Source organism: Orcinus orca, chromosome 9, assembly GCF_937001465.1.
Source record: "Orcinus orca chromosome 9, mOrcOrc1.1, whole genome shotgun sequence".
NCBI classification, from domain to species: Eukaryota; Metazoa; Chordata; class Mammalia; order Artiodactyla; family Delphinidae; genus Orcinus; species Orcinus orca.
This window is the reverse complement of record NC_064567.1, coordinates 36,163,361-36,185,797: the sequence shown is the minus strand read 5'-3', so window position 1 is coordinate 36,185,797 and position 22,437 is coordinate 36,163,361. Positions and strand designations below refer to the sequence as shown.

The following is a 22,437-nucleotide window of genomic DNA, read 5'->3' as shown; positions in this document are numbered from 1 at the left end:
ATGCTACTTTCCTACCTAATAATATAACAAATTTACATTTCTCAGACTAACATACGACCAGAGAAGCAAGCAAAATGCCCACTACTTGGTGTAAACCATTACACTATTTTACATTATTAACACAGCTATCCAGGATAATGTTAATAATCTAAGTAGAAAAGTATACTTACTCAGTTATAAATTCAGGGTTTGTAAAGCTGAGGTTGGTTAAATGACCTTCAAGTTTAGAAGATTCATGCGTATTTAAGGCTGGAGTGGTCTTAGTGGCGAGTACAGCTCTTTTTTCATCTTTTTCAAGTGCTTTTCTCTTCCCACCATTTTGAAAATATTCTCTGCATACACTACAAGGCAAAATAAAGTTATATTTTAAAACAATAGGTATGAATATAAAATAAAATGGGAAAATATTAACCTTTATTAATCAAAATGGGAAATTTTCAAATTATAGTGTCCTATTTTTAAAATGTCACATTGAGGTAAGTTTGAGCACCTGTAGCATTTTCAAATTTTTAAAATTACCATACAACAAAGCATGATCATAGATTATGTTTAAAAGTGTTTTTTCAGAAGTACAATGTGCCTGTATGTTTTGCGGAACTTTATTCTTAGCTAAAACATAAGTTCCTCCAGAAAAGCTTAAATAACTCTGTTATTCAGTGACAGAATTCAAAAAGTAGTCACAGTTAACTCTGAGCCAGCTCTGCTGGTAGTAGACAGTTGTTTTTCAGATCCCTCCTGGTTTATAAAAACAAAGTCACACATATATACACTAATATGTATAAAACAGATAACTAATGAGAACCTGCTGTATAGCACAGGGAACTCTACTTAGTGCTCTGTGTTGACCTAAATGGGAAGGAAATCCAAAAAAGCAAGATATATGTATACATATGGCTGATTCACTTCGCTGTACAGTAGAAACTACCACAACATTGTAAAACAACTATACCAATAAAATATATATATATATGTATAGTTATCACACAAAAGAGAAGCTCCATTAAACTATATCCAATTGCTGTTAAAAAAAAAAGTCACAAAATCAGGTTGCCAAAATATTAAGAATCATGCTATTTGCTCTGAAAGAAGAACATAAAAATCTGGTTAAGGTAAAAATGGTATCATATTATAAAGGTATACATTCAGAGAGAACAAAGGTTTTAACATAATAGTGATTTTTATAACACTTGGAAATTATTCCTGTCCATCAAGAGACCACTACTGCTTGTCCCAATTCTTATAATATAAATGGATATTAAAATGCAGATTTTTCAGGATGTATTATTTCAAACTCATTTAGTTTAGCCCATATCAGGTTGTTATCCGTAATCAGAAACTGATGACTGGCATTAAGATTAAACAATTTTCTTCATACCTAATACAATTTTAGGGTGAAAATAGTAGGGTACCATGCCTGGGTATGTAACAGGACAATAAACATGAACCACAGAATCAACTCAAAACACTTACTAGCTATTAAAGACAAAAAACTTAAAGGAAGCAAGACTGGTATGATCTGCCTCTGGCCCTTGAGCTTACAATATGACAGGAGATACATACTTAGACAATTAACTGATATACTTATCAAAGCTTAAAGTGAATGTAAATGGAAACTGAACAAATTTTCTTTATTTTTAGATTCTTAAACCACATTATTATTCCATATAGCTCATACTCTGAACAAGCTAGACTATTTTTCTCCATAAACACTCCTTGGTGCAGTTTCAAAAACACATGGCTAGAGAAGAAGTGAAAAATTAATTTAAAACTGATTTCAGCAAGTAGAACTATGGTGTCTAACGAAACAATGCTTATTTCCCCTCACACTTAAAGGATGCTATTAGTTCAATTTCAGTTTGTCTAAGTATCTAATAAAGACTTCTTTAACTTATCCTATGGAGATTTAATTTTAACTCAAATTATATACAGGAGTTGAAACTCATTTATCATTAATCAAACATTTATTAAGTACCTATCATGTGCCAGGCACATAGGTGATGGAAAAACAAATTGAAGAAGGCATTGCTGCCCTCAAGGAGCTCAGACTAGTGAAGGAGACAAATAATTATATATTGGGTTGGCCAAAAAGTTTGTGTGGGTTTCCAAAAGAAATTTTGGGGCCAACCCAATAGTAAAGAAAATACAATTGATAAATACCTAACGCCCAATCTAAAATCAGTAGTATAAGCTGATTTTAGGAAGATAAGTAGGAATAAATCAGGCTAGGAAGAATGTTAGTTAAGGAGGAAAGTGCTTTCCTGGCAGAGAGAACAGCATGAGCAAAGGCATGGAACAGAAAAGCATCATGGATCCCGCAGAGATAGACATCAGTTCAAGGCATGTGAAATTTAAACTGCCAGGCAGAAAATGGATGGATGGACTCATAAGTGAAAAGGCCCTAAGGCCAACACACATATAGAGAGGAATGACAGCCACATGACACTGGAGAGGTAAACAAATTTCAGATCATGCAAGACTGACAGGCCTATTTAGGAATGTGGTCTTTTTTAGAAATCTAATCTAATGACAGAAATGGTTTAGTGGTTTCTTTGAGTGGGGGGTGGGCTGACTACAGAGGTGTACACTAGAGCTTTTTAGAGTCGTGGAAAAGTTCTGTATCTAGACAGTGGTGATGGTTACACAAGTGTAAACAACTGTCATTACTCACTGAACTGTACACTAGAATGGGTATATTTTACTGAATATTAATTAAACCTCAGTAAGGTTGATTGAAAAATATAGCCTGAATCACCTTGGAATTAATACTAAAAATAATACCTTTATCATATAATATTTCACTAAGGCATGAAACACAAGGGTAAAGAGATTACTTACCTTTCTATTAGGTAGAACCACAAAGAGCTGCTGATATTCAGTAGTTCTTGACCCACAAAAATTGCAATTTTATGTGGTTCAATCTCAATGTTACCTAGACACTTGACTGCAAAATACTTAAAGGGCTAGAATTCCAGATACTCATAGGATAATAACCACCATCTAAACCCCAATCTCCCTACAAAACTTCCAAAAAATATACAAAACATTAGGAAGAGCAAATAAAAGCACACACAGTTCACACCTATGGCATAACTAGGAAACAGGAATAGCACCTTATTTTACATGTAATTGGGGAAATAAAAATCTGAGGCCAACTGAGTTGGCTTTGGAGTTACCCGAAGTACAGAGTCAGATGAGGACTGTGTAAGAGAGGAAGGTATGATGGGGTCTTAGAGGTGGCACAGAAAAATCGATAATACTAGCTAAGGTTCACCACAGAGAGAGTCCAACTCTGAATGGAGAGATCTTAAGACTTATGGGACATAGTGAAACAAGGCATTAGGCACAGGAAGACCAAAAGGAAAAAGTCTGGAAAGTATATGGGAAGGGCTGTCACCAAAGGTGAGAGCTCTGTGAAGATATTATTTCTGAGGGAGAAAGGAAGCACCTTGAAAAAAGGGGGTATCTCTGGAGGTGTGTTGATAAAGGGAAAGAATCAATTAAGAATAAAGAGCATACTGACATAAGTTAAACCTATTAAAAATTCATAAATCAGCCAAAAGAGGACAATACTTATTAAAGGAACTCCACTTTCATATCTGTAGCAATCAAGCAAGGATCTTTGGAATTAAGAAACAAAGCAAGCACCCAAACCTCTACCTATACCTCTATACACAGTCTAACATAAAAGACAAAACACATAAAAGAGATGTCCAATGAATCCAGCAATCGTACAAGTTTCTATTAGAAGGGAAGAGAAAGATATCAAAGCTTTTCAGTGGATGAAAATTCTCAAAAACACAGAAAATAACAGTTATAAAAGAGAAGAAAACTGTAACAACACTTCAATATTAATTATACATAATTAAGCAATGCAGATATGAAAAACATTTCAAATTTGAAATTAAATAGAAAACTGAGGATAAAGAAGAACTACATAAATAGATATTCCATGAATATGAATAGGAAGACTCAATACTGTCACTATGTTAGCTCTTCCCAAATTGACTTATACATTCAACACAATCCCAATCAAAAGCAGAGCAAAATATCTTATAGATAAAACAAATGGATTCTAAAGTGTACATGGATAAGCAAAGGACCCAGAATAGCCAACACAATATTGAGGGTGATGAACAAAGTTGGAGGACTGACACCATCTGATTTCAAGACTTAATATAAAGCTGTAACTATACCATTACTATTAGTAATCAAGGACAGTATGTTGTAGGCAGAACAATAGACAAGTAGATCAATGGAACAGAAGAGAGAGCCCAGATATAGATCCATGTAAATACATTCAACTGATCTTTGACAAAGGAGCAGTGGAGTAATACAGTGGAGTAAAGACAGTCTTTTCAACAAATAGTGCTGGAACAACTGGATATCGACATGCCAAAAAAATAAACCCTGATACAGATATTACACTCTTCACAAAAATTAACTCCAAATGGATCACAGACCTAAATGTAAAACACAAAACTCTAAAACTCTTAAGAGAGTTTTATAAATTTTTAGGAGAAAATCTAGATGAACTTGGGTGTTATATCTAAAAAGTCATTGCCAAATCTAAGTCACAACCCTTAAAAAAAAAAATTGAGACACTAGATTTAATTAAAATAAAAAACTTCTGCAAAAGACAATGTCAATAGAATGAGAAAACAAGCCATAGACTAGGAGAAAATATTTTCAAAAGATCTATCTCATAAAAGACTGTTATCCAAAATATATGAAGGACCCTCGAAACTCAACGTTACGAAAACAAACAACTTGATTAAAAAATGGGCAAAAGACCTAACAGACACCTCACTAAAGAAGGTGCAGATATCAAATAAGCATAAGAAAAAGACTCTCCATATCACATGTCATTGGGGAAATGCAAATTAAAATAGCAATGAGATACTACTACACATTATTAGAATGACAGAAAACCAAAACACTAACACCAGCAAACGCTGGTGTGAGCAACAAGAACTCTCATTCACTGCTAGTGGTAATGCAAAATGGTATAGTCACTTTGGAAGACAGTTAGGTAATTTCCCACAAAACTAAATATACTCTTCCCATATAATCTAGCAATCAAGTTTCATGGTATTTCCAAAAAGAGTTGAACACTTACTTCCACACAACAACCGGCAGATGGATGTTTACAACAGGTTTTTTTTTTTTAAGATTTATTTATTTATTTACTTTATTTATTTTTGACTGCTTCGGGTCTTAGTTGCAGCACACAGGGTCTTCATTGAGGCATGTGGGATCTTTCGTTGTGCCACACAGGCTTCTCCCTAGTTGTGGCGTTTGGGTTTTCTCTCTCTAGTTGTGGAGCACGGGCTCCAGAGAGCACAGGCTCTGTTGTTTGTGGCACGCAGGCTCTCTAGTTGAGGCACTCGAGCTCAATAGTTGTGGTGCGCAGGTTTAGTTGCCCCACAGCATGTGGGATCTTAGTTCCCTGACCAGAGATCGAATCTGCGTCCCCTGCATTGTAAGGTGGATTCTTTATCACTGGACCACCAGGGAAGTCTCTACAGCAGTTTTGTTCGTAACTGCCAAAATGTGGAAGCAACCAAGATATCCTTCAGTAGCTGAAAGGATAAACAAGCTTTGATCCATCTACACGATGGAATATTATTCACCACTAAAAAGAAATAAGCTATCAAGCCAAGAAAGACATGGTGGAACCTTAAATGCACATTATTAAGTGAAAGATGTCAATATGAAAAGGTTAAATACCTTAATTCCACCTACATACATTCTAGAAAAGGCAGAACTATGGAGACGGTAAAACAGTCAGTGGTTGCTGGGTATGGGGGGAAGCTGGGGGGAGAAGGAATTAACAGTTGGAGCACAGAGGATTTTTAGAGCAGTGAAACTGTTCTGTATGATACTATAATGGTGGATACTTGTCATTATATATTTTTCAAAACCCATAAAATATATATTACCAAAAGTGAACCCTAATGTAAACTATGGACTTTGGATTCTAATGATGTGTCAGTGTGGGTTCATCAACTGTAACAAAGGTAGCACTATAGATGGATGTTGATTGTGATGTGACTGCCTATGTGTGGGGTCAGGATGTATGGGAACTACCTGTATTTTCTGCTTAATTTTGCTGTGAACCTAAAACTGCTCTAAAACAATAATGACTATTTGAAAGAAAAAAAAAAAAAGAACACAGAATAGATCATGTGCCTCTTGATGCAGTACCCTGAGAAGGATACAATATCACCTATGTGATATTCTTGCTAATAATATGCTTAACTTGAACCTAATCACAAAGAAACAACCATACAAATCTAAACTGAGAGACAGTCTGTAAAACTTTGACTTTACAAAATGTCCATGTCATAAAAGACCGAGAATTTTCCTAGATTAAAGAAGACCAAAGAGGGATAACAACTAAGTGCAATGATACACACTGAAGGATTCAGGAGCAAAAGTCTTGTGATCTCTGCAACTGACTTTCAAATGGTTCAATAGAGAGTGCAGGGAAAAGGCAAGGGGGGTGTGGCGGGGGGAGAAAAAGGGGAAACGATACAAAATGAGACTAAAATAGAGCAACATTTTGTTTTTCAAAACCGAAGGAAATAAAGTGTGAGTCAAGGATTTTATATCTAGCCAAGTTATGCACCTTGTAACAAAACTACAGAAATATAGCTTTTGGTAGGTAAGAACTCATAGAATGTCACAGTTGCAAGATTATTAAAGCATGAACTTCATCTATGAGATGACTGGGAAATGTTGAAGAAGAGGCTGGTAGAGAATAAAAAGCATTAAATGAATTAAAAAAGGATACTTTATCATGCTGAAGACCACAATTCCCAGTGAAGCCATGTACTATGTATCATAGCAGCCATCCTTACAAAGCAGAAACTCCATGAGATGCATGGAGAAACAGGCAAAACTAAAAACAGGGAACTTTAACACACCACTCTCAATCAAGTAAATGAACAATAAGTAAGGTTACAGAAGCCCTAAAGAGCATAATAAGGTTTATCTTATCACTGCATAACAAACTTCACTCTATTCTTTTTCAAGTGCACATGGAATATTCACAAAAATTACCATATACATGTATTAGGTCACAAATAAAACTACAGTAAGAGCCATAGGAAAAATAATAGACAAAATCATCCAATCTCAACGCAATAAGGCTAGAACTAATAACAAAATAAAACAAAAAATTCATTTCACCTGCAAATTTTTTTAAAAGTTAAATAACTCTGGAGTCAAAGTACTAATAAAAATCACAGAACTTCTAAAAAACAATAACAAAACCACCACAAGTCAGAATCTAAGAAATGCACTAAAATAGCGACCTGAGGAAAATTCAGACCTTTAATATTTATATCAATACAAATGAAAGAATCAAAATAAATAAAATAAATATCTAACTCAAAGGATTAGGGGAAAAAAGTAAAACAAAAAAAAGGGAGTAAGATATTAATGTTAGGAAAAAACAGAACCAACAAATAAATACATAAACTGGTTCTTTAATTTGTATAACTTTATACAAATAAAGCTGAAAACTTAGATGAAACATAATTTTTCTAGGTAAGTATATTAAATATAGGATATAGGAAAATTTATTAAACTTGACTCTTGATTACTGGTAGAATTAATAAACTGCAGTTAATTTTGCAATTAAATTGCAAAATTTAAACAAACCCAAAATTCATAGATGAAATAAGAGAAAGTTATCAAAGAGTTGCTTCACCAAAAAGCATCAGTATCCACTGAGGAATTCTACCAAGGCTTCAAAAATCAGATAACCCCTGTATTTATCAAGCTTTTAATTTTCTGTAACTTAGGATGTTCTGACATCTGGGAGGGCCTTACAGACCCAGGGAGAAACTGCCTCTCCAAGGCTAGCTAATTCCTAAAGATAATAAACAACTTACTTGGGAGCGCGCCTCTCAGAGTTGCAACTATGGGTTGCAACCCAACCATTTCCTTTATTTAACTCTCACACAAGTCCATGTTTCCCAAACCCTAAATTAACTCAGGTCCAGGTACCAGACAGTTAGGGACAGCTCGTATGTTCCAAAGCCCACCAAAATTATTCAAACTAGCCAGTCCTATACTGTTTACACTGCTTTGCCTTTCCCATGTAAACCCTATAAAGGATCAGGTCTATTTTTTCCCCTCACTCCTGCTTCTGCCTCCTGACCAAATGTGGTGCTTCCCTGTGTGACATGGCATACCCACTTCTCTCAGGGCATGTAAGTAATAAATTCTTTCAATGGCAATGACCTCTCCATGCCATCACTCAGTCACCTCTATAAATAAAACACACAAGTACAAATTCGGCAACGCCAAAACTGTTTAAACAGTTCCAGACCATATAAACAAAGGAAAATTTTCTAAAGTCATTTGTTATGGAGCAAATACAATGATAATCAGGTGTGAGAATGTCTACAAAAAATACAGAAATATAAAATACAAAATATAAAAATAAATATCAATGTAAAATATGAAATAAAATTTTAACAAACAGAATCAAATATGACCGAGTATGTATCTCAAGAATATGAGGATTATTCAATATAAAAAATCCTTCCATATAATTCACTATATTCACAAATCAAGGAGAAAACATTCATTTCCATAGATGCTGAAAGGACATTCAACAATATCCAACAGCTATTCCTAATAAAATCAATCAATCAATCAGGGCTTGGTGAATGCTTCCTAACAGTTAAATTGTATCTATATATCAGCCAAAAAAGCCAGCAACTTATATAATGGGGACATACCACACACATCACTGAATGAGTAAAACATAGCTAATGCAACAGACAAGAGAAAAATAATTAGTTAAATGAATTGGAGAGAAAGAAATAAAACTCTATGTATACACAGATATGATAATATACCTAGAGAATCCAAAAGAATCAATCACAAAGTAATACAAACAGTAAGAGAATTCAGTAAAACAGGATGTAAAACATACAAAAATCAAAAGCCTCCACATGTATACAAACAATAGCCTGTTAGGATATACAACGGAAGGAAAGATTTCATTTATAATAGCAACAAATGATAAAGTACCTAGGAATCAACATAATAAGAAATGTGCATAATCACTATACAGAAAACCTTAAAACACTACTGAAAATTCAAAAGTGGACTAGAACAAATGGAAGGATATATAACTTTTTCATGGATACAATGACTCAACATTATAAAAATTCCACTTTTTTCCAGTTATTAAAAAATTTAAGGTAATCCCAATAAAAATACAAACTTTAAAAAATTTAGTTATCAGCCATAAAAAGAAACGAAATTGAGCTATTTGTAATGAGGTGGATAGACCTAGAGTCTGTCATACAGAGTGAAGTAAGTCAGAAAGAGAAAGACAAATACCGTATGCTAACACATATATATGGAATTTAAGGGAAAAAAATGTCATGAAGAACCTAGGGGTAAGACAGGAATAAAGACACAGATCTACTGGAGAATGGACTTGAGGATATGGGGAGGGGGAAGGGTGAGCTGTGACAGGGCGAGAGAGAGGCATGGACATATATACACTACCAAACGTAAGGTAGATAGCTAGTGGGAAGCAGCCGCATGGCACAGGGAAATCGGCTCGGTGCTTTGTGACCGCCTGGAGGGGTGGGATAGGGAGGGTGGGAGGGAGGGAGACGCAAGAGGGAAGAGATATGGGAACATATGTATATGTATAACTGATTCACTTTGTTATAAAGCAGAAACTAACACACCATTGTAAAGCAATTATACCCCAATAAAGATGTTAAAAAAAAAATTTAGTTAGACCAGTTGAGTCTCAAGTACATATGGTGAAAAAAAAAACCAAGAATAACCAAGAAAATCCTGAGAGAGAAGAATGGTGGTGGGGAGGCGGAAGAATGATATAGAATAGCATGGATTAAATGATATAGACAAGGAATCATTACAGGAAGTCCTAAAACAGAACCAATTATGTGGGGAATCTTCGTATATCACGTAAGTATATGTCAAATCACTGTAGAAAAGGTAGACGTTTTCATAAATGATGTTGGAGAAATAAATAACTATTGGGGGGGGTAGATCTATACTTTGCAACAAACACTGGAATGAATTCCAAAGAGGTCAGAGATCTAAATGTCAAAAAAAAAATGATTACCATAAAAGTACTACAAGAAAACATGAGTGAATTTCTAACAGGAATTCTTACAGTCTGAGAATCAGAAAAGCTTTTCTAAGACAACTGGAATCTTGAAGCAATAAAAGAAGAGACAGATATATCTGATTATGTGAAAACAAAAACCTTCTGCATGGCAAAACAAAAACCTGCATGGCAAAAGATACAAACTCAAAGAAAAAGGGCACATATCTCTAAATTATATACAGAGCTCTAAAAAAAAATCAAGAAAAAAGGGACCAAAAACCGTTAGGAAAAAAAGCATCAAAAACACAAACATATAATTCACAGAAAGAAAAGGCAAATATTTCCTAAGTATATGAAAACGTACTCAACATCATTCATAAGAGACACGTAAATTAAAATCACATAGAGATATCAATTCCCATCTATCAGACTGGCAAAAATTCAACAGGTAGGCAACATACTCTGTTGGTAAGATTTTGGAGAAACAGGTATTGTCATTTTTGCTGGTGGAATTAAATGATATAACCTCTATGGAGGGTGATGTGGCAATATCCAACAAAATCACATATGCATTTACTCTTTTACTCTGCAATTCCACGTCTACAAAGATACAATGCCAAAAATACAAAATGAATATGCACAAGGTTATTCGTTACAGCACTATTTGTGACAGAAAAAGCTTGTATGTAACTTAACAAAATGAGGAAAACATCTATATACTTGTGGTGGTCAATTTATGTGTCAACTTGACTGGGCTACGGCGTGCCTAAATATCTGGTCAAATGTTCTGGGTATTTCTGTCAGGATATTTCTGGATGAGACTAACATTTAAATGGGTAGACTGAGTAAAGCAGATTGTCCTTCTTAATGAGGGTAGGCTGTATCCCATCACTTGAAGGTCTGCATAAAACAAAAAAGCTGACACTCCTCAGAGTACGAGAGATTCTTCTTGCCTGACTGCCTTTGAACTGGAACACTGAATTTTTCCTGCCTTGGACTCAAACTGAAACAGCAGCTCTTCCTGGGTCTCGAGCCTGCTGGCCTCAGGATAGGAATTATACCACTGGTTTGGAACTCCTGGGTCTCTGGCGTGTCAACTCATCCTGCAGATCTTGGGACTTGTCAGCCTTTACAAACACATGAGCCAATTCTCTGGAGAACCCTGATTAATACAATATCAAATAGAATGAACTCCATGACATAATATTAAGTAAAAATGAAATGTACAAAAGAGAGTATAAAACATGTACCACTTGAAGAGATAAGACAGGGTGGATACATGTATATACATTGTATGAATTTGCTTATTTCTTCAAAAAGGAGAAACAAGAAACAAATGAAGAAAATGGAAGGGAGCCTATTCTGAGTATACCTTTTTGTAAAGTTTTGACTTTTGAACCATGTAAATGCCTTATATTCCCCCAGATTAAAAGAAAATAAGAAAAAAGCCCATAAAACAAAGTGAAACTAACTGCATAGTAAATTGGTAACATAACCATACACAAAAGAATTGTTTCATGTAACTTTTACACACAGTATTCTGACCCTTAGTGAGATATGTTCTAAAGACGAAAGAACTAACTGCAAAGAAATCTTAAACTTCTCTCAGTTTATTGTTAGAAGTAGAATTGGTACTGTAATTTTGAAACCATTTTATGTGATCTATAGAACAAAGCAAATATGTTGATGTTATTCCAAACTAAGTCCTTCAGAGTAACAGAAGAGATAATATAGAAATATAAAACAGAGAAGTTAGGCAAAAAACCTGTAATGTTACATTTGAATAGCAAATACCAATTATGAATTTAAGACTATATAATATTTCTGTTCAGTGAAAAAGTCTAGAAGAAAGGACACCGCAGAAACATATCTAGTGCCCAGATCTTAATTTCTATTTCTCAGTACAAGAAACTAAGGCTCCTTGATTGTAGGTCTTGACTGGGAAGGTAAAGCTTATCTTGTAGTAGATAGCAAGAAGTGCTCAAAGGTGCTGTCAGAACCAAGAAGCCAGCTTTGAAGAGGCTCCCACTGGCTAAATACAGATTAATTTGAACACAAACACACACTCAAACACAAATCAAAGACTGATGGAAAAAGTGAATCCAGGAGCCTGCAGTGATATTCCAAAAACAAACAGACAAAACCCACCAAAACCAAACCAACCAACCAAACAACAACAACAAAACCACAACTCACTTGTCACAATTGGAATTGACCATTACACCAACTCCTTACTCTGAAAATTGCTAATTAAACAGAAAGAATTACATGTATATGTTTACTTTTACCTAGCCTTTCCAGAAAACATGAAATCATTCCCTGTTCATAAGGGAAAGTTTTTATTTACAGAAGAATGACCGCTAATAAATGCAAGGAATGATACAATTAAAAAAATCATTTTACCACCCCAAATTTATTTAATAAATGGAGTAAACCTGTTAGTTGAAAGATTGTTGGGAGACAAGATTGATTCACAAGCCAAAAATGTCACTCTACGTATGACTTGCTAATTACAAAAGGAAAACATAAGTTTACAATGGAAGGATCTAGTAGTTACCACCTTAACCAAATGGCAAAATTTATCGTCTCTAACAGTGGAATAACCTGACAATAAGAACTTGCTAACGTGATGCAACGTGAAGTATGCAGTTTCACCTAATAAATATTTTGGCAAAAATCTGGGACCTGAATCAACACTTTAGACTCAATGTTCAGTTTACAAGAAATAAAGGAGACTGAGGAAGTAGTTAAATGGCACCATGATAAAACAATCAAATAAATCCAAAACAAAGACACAAAGCTAGTTTTGGATTAGGATACAGATAATCACAATAGACCCCTGGTTGTGCTATAACTAGGAAAAAAGAAAAAAACCTACACAATCTAAAAATAATGTATTAAAAAGAAATCAAGAGAACTGAGTACGCAAAGAGGTCTAATGGAAGGGACCACAGGCACTTTGTGCATTTGCTGAAAAGGAGCATGAGTGGTGAAGGATCAAGCCTTCCAAGGTAGAGGAATTTTGTTCGATTAAAGGAAAAGCAGCAGAGCTTTCAATGGCTGCTTAGAATGGAGTGACACACTGGAAACTTTAAGAAACCCAAATGCAGAGATTGTTCTCGGCATTCTCCTGCCTTCCCCCATAGGTCTTTTTTCAAGTAAGAAAAAGATAGGGGAGGGGGGAGCACTGGAGACTTGGAGTGGGACTAAAAAAGCAAAAAAATTTTCTGCACTCTTCCATGGGCTTAGGTCCCAGAGTCCTGCTACAGGTTGGTACCTGTAATATACACAGAACAAGACTCACTCTCAAGGCATTTGAAGCCAGATGTGAATTGAAACTATCTAAAGTGGTAATCAAGCTTCAACCCAGCCTAACTCCTGATAAGATGAAAGTGTTCAATCTCTTATCCCAGCTGCCTATCAGAGAAAAAACCATGCCCTCTCTGGGAAAATAATATTTACCCCAGTCTCTTCTAAACATAATGCCAGTATATATGGGTTGGCCAAAAAGTTCGTTCGGGTTTTTCTGTAAGCGGTTACGAAAAAACCCGAACAAACTTTTTTGGCCAACCCAGTGTACTTTTAAAATTACAGACATACAAGGAAGCAGAAAAAAATGATCCATAACCAAAAGAAAAAAACAGCCAAAAGAAACAGAACCACAGATTAATTTTATGTTGGAATAAGCTGACAAGGACTTAAATAACTATTATAAATTTTTTTAATAGAGAAAAATATTAACTGAATAGATGAAAATATGGAGAACTTCAATAGAAAATGAAATCTTTAAAGAAGAGCCAAATTATTATAGAAAAATTAAGTAAAATGATATCTTGGAAACATCTCTTTTGGTAACTGATAGAAGGCCAAAAAGAAAAATCAGTAAGGATATACAGAATATTTGAACAATGCTACTAATCACCTCAAACCAACAATCACAAAATACAGAATGTGGTATATTTTACAAATCAACTGACATTTCTCTAAAAACAATGCAATGTTAGGGAAAACAAAAACAATAACCTAAAAAATTTAACCACCAAAGCACAAGCCTTGATTTAGGGGAAAAAAATTATAAAGCATGTTATGGGGACAATAACAAAAATCTGAATTTTATGAACTAGATATTTTAGGAAATTACTGTTAATTGTCTTAATGTGTTTATAGTATTGTGGTTATGTAGGAGATGGAGATGAAATGTCATGTCATCTGCAATTTACTTTCAAATGGTTCAGGAAATGGTGTGTTTATATGTTCCTTCCTCTGTGTGGAGAGTTAGAAAAGGTAAATTCTTTTATTAAACATACAACTATAACTTTATATTGTGTTTTGTTTCTAATTTAAATACTTCATATTACAAATAAAATTTTACTAATTTTTAGAAGGAAATCTTATGTATAATTCTTCAAGCTAAACAGTCAACAAAATCTCAGCAAGGTAATGTCAGTAAGACTTATTTCACATATCGAATTCCTCTAAAGTTTTAAGTATAACTACTGGAAGCAAACTTTTGTCAAACCCCTTTTAAAGCTGATTTTAGCTTTTCAGAGTGACACTGCTCTCTTAGAATTGTCAACAGGGAAAGGAAATACATATAACCCAAGTTAGAAATACAGATAACTCATTTCAAAATTCAATATTGCTTTGAAGCCTTTTTTCCCCAACCTAGTTTTAAGTTTAAAGTAAAGACACTATAAAACTTCTCTTGGGATTACTTTCCATAGTAACATCTTTTTACCATATTTTGCCACTGTTATTTTTCAGCAGTTTGACCTAAATTCTTATTAATGTTCTTTTTCAGCAGTTTGACCTAAAAATAACCTCTTTCAGAACACATGTAAATACAAAAACTACTGATAAAAACACAAATCTGAGGAAGAAGAAAGAAGAGCGAAGTGTGAGGCATATTCATTATTCAAGTGGAAGGTACAAGCAAATGCTCCTATGAGAATACCACATATCAAAGTGGTATTTGAAATAAAGTCTGAGAGCTTGCCTGATGTATTGGAATACTAATTTAAAAGCAGTGCTGCTAAGAGCAAAGAATGTTGGTCTTAAATAGCGATGGTACTGACTTCCTGATTGGATTACATTATTACTTTGTGTCACAAGGGAAATATTTGGCTCAGTAGTATGCCTCAATTTGCGTTTCTTAGCTTGAAGGAGAAATGTATACTCCGTAGAACAGTCACATTTATAACCATTTTTTCTCTAGAAAAAGAAAAAAAAAAACCCAAACATTTTAATCCCAAGCATCTCATTTCTTATTATTCTGGCTCCTTCCTTTAGTTCCTCAACTCCACAATTCTTTGGCTCCACAATCCATTGATAATACCAATCTTTTCACTGTTCCTCACCTACCTCACATTTTCAGCTCACTTCTTACATATCATCATAATCACCACCATGTATACATCACCATCTCCCCTGCTCCTCTCTTAAGTCATTATACTCATTTGAGCATTAATCCTACCACACTGTCTGTCCATTCACTCTCTCCTTCTCCAAGAAAACTGTTTCACTATAACTTTGTGCCTTGATTACTGTAGCAGCTTCCTAACTGGTTTCCTCACTAACATCCTTGCCTTTTCTATAGTCTATCTTAACACTACAATTAGTTCTTAAAAATCCTTGACACATTTCAAAAGATTAGTAAGATCCTGTAACTTTTTCTTCTTAAAACATTTAATGACTTCGCATCTCATGCAGAATAAAGGCCAATGTCTTCACAATGGTCCACAAGATCCTACAAAATCTAGCTGTTTGTTATCTTATTTTCTATCACTCTCCCCTTCTCATTCTGTTCTAGCCAAACAGGTCTCCTTGCTGTTTCTGAAACATGCCAGCAAGCTCCTGTCTCAAGGCCTCTGGACTTGTTAAGGCTTGCTCTCTTACTTCCTTCATGTCTTTTACACATCACTTTAGTGAGGCCTTCTCTGTCTACCCTCTTTAAAATTGTTTTATTTCTCCTTGCTTTATTTTTCTCACAGCACTTACCATTATCTGACCTAGTGTATATTTAACTTATGTATTGTTTCTTGCTTCTAACCCTCACTAGCATGTAAGTTCAATGAGAGCAAGGATTTTATCTGTTTGGTTGAGTGCTATACTCACAGTGCCTATGATGTGACTGGTACACAGAAGACAATCACTTAAAGTTATTTATTAAATGAATAAATAAAAGAACGAAGTAAAATACATATTTTTCTCTGGATTATTTATTGAATAAATGAAATAGGCACTATTATATAACTTTTAAATGAAATCAAAACAGAAACTTTGAATAAAAGATAATTGAAATGAAATATAAACCTAAAGTTACCATAAACTTATTGTCCAAGCAGAAAGATAATGTTTTGTTTTCTGGGAACTGATTTTTAAATTCAGTCAATATACAAATTCATTCTTATTATTTTACCACTTGAGAGAAATGATCAGCAGTATTCCATTTTCTGATGTTTTTAAAATTAGCTCTGCTATGAGAAAATAAACATTATCCAAAGTCAATATAAGTGCTGGAATACCCTGAATCACATATAAAAATTCAGGATTTGGAAACTTTTAAGATGTTTTCAGCTTTAAAGAATGGAAAGTATTCATTTTTACTTGAATCCAAATATAATTATCTAAAGAACTTTCTATACTATAACTTATTAATGATGAGTCAAGTGCTAAATCTCATATTTTAAATGTACCAATGCTTAATTAAACAAATGTATTTAAAGTTATACACTTAAAAAGTTGAAACAAAGAAATTTAAGTTATATCAAAGAAAAACATTTTGATTAAAAAAAGGTGAATGAAATAAACATGGAGAAAGTGAGGCAATGGGAAGAAGCTATTTAAAAGACATCATCTGTTTTAAAACATTTCTATTTTGGTACAATGAATCATATACGGCATTACTTAGACTTAAGAATTTAAATAATACATTAGAAACCAAAACTGTTAGTTCATAAAAACACTCACCTACAACACCATTCAATACGACCTTCGCCCTCACAAGTTTTTGCCCAATGATTATCCGCCAAATTTTTCATTGCAACAGCATATTCACAAAGTGTTTCCTCATCCTCACAATGTTCTCGCCAGATCTTATCAAAATCTCCCACTAAAAACAAGGAAAAAATTAAATTAAGTTGACTTAAAATACATCAGGCTCCTAAAAGCTTCAGCATAATCTACAATTATTTAAAGACGAATAAAAGCAAACTCATGAAGTAAAATTCTATGAAGTTTAAACTTCATAATTTTCGAAGTTCCTTTATGCAAATTGGATCCATCATTTTAACCATGATGATTTGATAACCAAATAAATTTTACCATTTTAAACAGATGGATTTGTGAAGCTGAATAAAACTAATAAATACAAGTAGACATACACAAGTTATCAATTTATAAACCAAAAACATCCTGGTAGGGGACAAGTATGGCTGGGCATTCAAACATTAATTGTCCTGCTACCATTGGGCAATACGACCTTGCAGCAACAGAGAAGCCACTTAATCCTTCTTCTTGTCTGTTATTTTCTTGGATCTCTACAAATTTATCAGTTTTCTATATTAAAAGGGGTTGATGAGTGAGATGGCAACGTAAATTAGCATGCAAATTAAATGGTTGTGTATTGATACACTTGGACTTGCTGTAGGCATACTACACTTAAAAAATTATAATCCTAGTGCAAAAACGTTGCTAGAGAAATTACCTTGGAAAACTCTCCAAAGTTTTGAGTCTTTATAAGATGAATAAAAATTATAAGCTGACTACATTATCTGGCCACAGCATTACTTCCAGCTACTACCTTTTTTCTTTTTTAATTAGATCAGTCATCATATTTAATTTGAAAAATCAATGTGAGTTCTGATAAAGAAAGGTATGAATATGCCACAGTCAAATAAATAACATTTACATAATTGTAAAGGTAAAAGAGTAAAAAAAATTATCAAGTTGGCTTCAATCAATGTTCTTAGACATAATCTAGGTTCTCTTGCCACATGTTCAAATATAGGCACTTGTTTAGCGACAGAATAAACTTAAAAACATAAATACAACAATCAAATTTGGGGATGATAATTATATTCAAGTTCTTTCCCCAGGTGAGACAATTAGATTCCAGTATTTAAGAGTTGGTTTTTTTTTTAACAGAAAAGGAATTATAATAGTTCAAATTTAACAACACTTACCTATTCAAAATTTGAAAAACTTTACTGGTTATTTTAAGCACTTAGCCCAGCACATACTGAGCTGAAAACCAAACTATTAGCCTTCTAGTTTGACCAATACCAGAAAGAGCAATAAGGGTACAAATATGCCCTCACACTCACATTGCTCAGTTAAGATGAATATGTATCAGTCTCAGCCTTGGTCTGAATATTGACTTTAAACCCCAAAAGAATGAAAAGCTTTCTCTTTTTTCATGGTTATGTTCTTATACAATAATATTTTCATTAATCACTAATATTTGTGTAGTGACAGGGCTCTCAATTTGTTATACAGCAGGTTGGCAATAACTGTCCACTGAAAACAAGCAGGCAAACAACTTTTTCTACATTCTCAAAGAAAAACCCCTCAGTTTTAGTAACATCTTTCAGATGTAGTTATTTATCAAGTATCTAAGTAGGACTACAGGAAGTAAAGTCTTTGAAACAAATACTTTGATTAATGATACCTTAATAAACCTATGATGTTCATAAGACTATTCCTGACTTTACTCATCAGACTTGATGTCAAATGATTCATTAAGGTACAGTATTATTTTAAAGGTGTTTTATCTTTTTTTGAGATGGATATCGTCAACTCTAAAAGGCCCTTTGTTTGAATATGTAAGTTTCACTGTCTTATGTAATGTACATATTATAAATAAATATATAAATTTACTACATTTTCTGGTAATAGAAGTCATTCAAACAAAAGTTTTAAGATCAAATACGTTCGGGAAAAGCTATGTTTAACATACTTAAACAGATTTCCTTTTTTTAAGACTTCTTAGTTTAGATTCTACAGAAGGTACAACTTAAGACAAGAACCTGGGTTCAAGTAGTCTATTTAGGAGGGAACCCTATGAAACAGGAGTGAGGGAGTGGGGAGAACAAGTTAAGGGAGGAGAAAATGCTAATACAAGGGTGCATTACTGAGGCTGCTGCTGTGGGCAGCACAGAAGCATACAGAAAGCCTCTGGAATTGTATACCTAAAGGATGGGAGGCTGGAGCATTTATCTATCAGTTACTATCCCCCATTAACTGAGGGTTGTTAACAACCTGTACCTCTAAGTCTACACTTAGGCACTGAAAAAGGGGATTCCCTCAGTGGGCTCCATCAGTGTTGGAAAAAGGTGAAAAATAGAAAAGAAAGCAACACACATTTAAAATGGGACTCCGTCGGGGTCAAGTGCCTCTGAGCTCACAGTGTTTGTCCACCACACCCAAGGACCAATGGTATGCTGTGAGCCGCCAAAGGCATCTACTATAAATTCTCAGAGTCCTTACTATAACATCATATACTGTGAAACTCAATTTACCCTAGAATTATTCTACTAGTTATGAGATACAAAGACGAGTTTATATATATGTGGAAACCTATTGCCCTTCAGCTTTTTAGATGACCTCTAGTTTCTCACACTCAAAATTCTCTTTAAATACTTCAATTTTTTATGTAGTTTTAAGGCTTACTATCTGCTCTACTAAAGTTTTGAGGAAGGATTCACATTTTGTCTGTAAGCCTATCAAACTGATTGTAAACTTCTATTTAATGTTTTCACTAACATTTAAGAGTCTCCAGACTCTCTAAATATGCTGATACTGAGATTAACGTGATTAATAAAGTCAGTACACTTAATATATAATTGAAACTAATGCAATTGTACATACTTTTCATTCCTTCAACAGATTTGCTGGGAAAATACTCTAGGTCAAACACTATAGAGAATAATAAAGCTAACGAGCAAGCACTGGCATCAAAGGAAGGGGAGAAGATGTATTAAAATGTGGTATCTGCTCTAATAGAGATATGAACCTGACATATTCACTATGGTCCATGTAAGCCATTCTGGACCCAGAACTTTTAAATCATGTATTTATTCAACAAAAAGTATCAAACCCCAACTACTAGGTATACACTATGTTATATGTCTGGTGGTTACAAAGTTGAACAAAAAATATAGTTAGCCTTCAGAAATTCCACTTTCCAGAATACCCTTGAAAGGTTATTTTTAAAATAAATAAATTTATTGAAAACAGAATGGGAAAATTCAGTATTTTTTCATAATAGCCCATTATTTGTTTTTACAGTATTCAAAATAGTGCTATTTACCTTTTAATCACTGTATTTTCAAAATAATTTATGATTTGGGTTCCAGAAGTCAAAAAAAGTTAAAGTTCACCAGTGCCCAGTATACAAATTCAAAACTCTGCTGCTAACTTGGTCAAACTGCATATGCAAAAAAATATGTTAAAACTCAATTCTGAGGATTTTTTGGTTGTTGTTATCTTTTAGTTATTAGGTCAACCAATATTTAAAAGACTGTCTTATTTAAAAGGAAATACTTATTCATTATCGAAAGGTAAATTAAGAACTAAGAACTTCCTGAGGTCTGCATCAAAGATCTACTCAACAGAACAAGAAATGCTTAAGTATTAAAATTCAATCAATCAGAGGTCTCAATGAATTAATAATTAGCTTTATAATGATTTTTATATATTGGTATTTGTGATGACTCAAAATTATTGTGATTAATAATCTATTTCCTTACTTATTTCTTACAGGCATCATATAAAAATATGAATGTATCTTAGTTAAAAAGAGAGACACAGAGAGAGAAAAGGGGGGAGGGGCGAAGTGAAGAGAAGGAAATGGAGAGAAGGAGAGGAAAATCTCTAATTAATGCATACATTCGAATTTGCCCTAACACAGAGAAGTCTGGGCAATTAAAAAATTATATTTAGAAAGCACAATTAAATATATATATGTCCTGCAGCCTAACTTGAAATTAATAGTTAATAAACATTTTATAGTCAGACTAAAATAATAAATCTAGAGAAGGAATCAGTATTCATTTGTTCAAATACATCATTTTAAGATCAACTTAAAGCTCTGCCAGGTCTTAAAGATAAAGTCACCTGATTCTCATAAAATTCTAGAATGAAGTTCACATTAACATGACTTCTATTCATTATATTCTCTTTACATTTAAATTTTTAAAAACACTAATTAAAAAATTAATTAATAATTCAAAACACAAGTGATGCCAACTTAAAGTTGCCAAACCAAATTCAGTATGGAAATCGATGAACCAAATTATTCTGAAGCTTGGTCCTACTGTCAGGAATAATACCATAATTATTGACTAAACTCACCTTCACAAACATATGCAACAACTAAAGAATAAATATAAGTTACTTCCTATGAAAAGACAATAACTAGGAAAAAATAGCACATTCATTAGTTGATTAAAAAGACAAAGTTCTATGGAATCTAAGAAGGAAAAAAAAAACCAAGCAAGCTCATAGATACAGAGAACAGACTGGTAGTTGCCAAAGGCAGAGGGTAGGGGAGTGGGCAAAATAGGTGAAGGGGGTCAAAAGGTACAAACTTCCAGTTATAAAATAAATATGTCATAGAGCTGTTAAAAAAAAAAGTTCCATTTTTAAGAATTTTGTGATTAGTTTAAGATATTATTACTTTGACTGCAGGTGTCTTTGTAAGAACCAAGTATAATAAGTTAAGGAGTTATTTATTGTTGCTCAAGAACAGCTGTATTACAGGTCCAAACTCAGGTGAACCAATGGAATCTCTAAACTGTCTCTTTAGAATGGATACTCTTTAGAATGGATACTATTCTTCCTTTTTGAATTAACCTCTCTCATGCCTTCAAAACATAACTGAATTCCCATGTTCTTCAAGAGGATTTACCTGCCTCCCATTTGATCATCTTACAATTCCCCCCATATGCAGTTGCCATCCTTATAGTACTCTGTCACTTGTTTATATAAAGAGTTTTCTATTAAAACCAGGTGTGATTTTTCCCATTAGAAAGTATAAATTGAAAGGCAAAGACTACTTTTGATTTATAACTTATATAAGCTATAGAAGTTAATCATGGTACCCCATTAATGGGGGAGAAAATATTTAAATTTTCACCGTGCTCAAAAATTATAAGAAGGGCTTCTCTGGTGGCGCAGTGGTTGAGAGTCCACCTGCCAATGCAGGGAACACGGGTTCGTGCCCCGGTCTGGGAGGCTCCCACATGCCGCGGAGCAGCTGGGCCTGTGAGCCATGGCCGCTGAGCCTGTGCGTCTGGAGCCTGTGCTCCGCAACGGGAGAGGCCACA

General features: G+C 33.9%; 1 protein-coding gene across 1 annotated transcript in view; it reads right to left on the bottom strand.

The window, feature by feature from the left end:
• Window positions 1-22,437, bottom strand: part of BMT2 (base methyltransferase of 25S rRNA 2 homolog) — an 87,121-nt gene that overhangs the window by 54,805 nt on the left and 9,879 nt on the right. The window contains exons 2-3 of the mRNA XM_004269878.3: window positions 17,081-17,222; window positions 171-341 (exon numbers count right to left, since the gene is read on the bottom strand). Coding sequence (XP_004269926.1) covers window positions 171-341; window positions 17,081-17,222 — 313 coding nt within the window. The remainder of the gene's footprint in view (window positions 1-170; window positions 342-17,080; window positions 17,223-22,437) is intronic.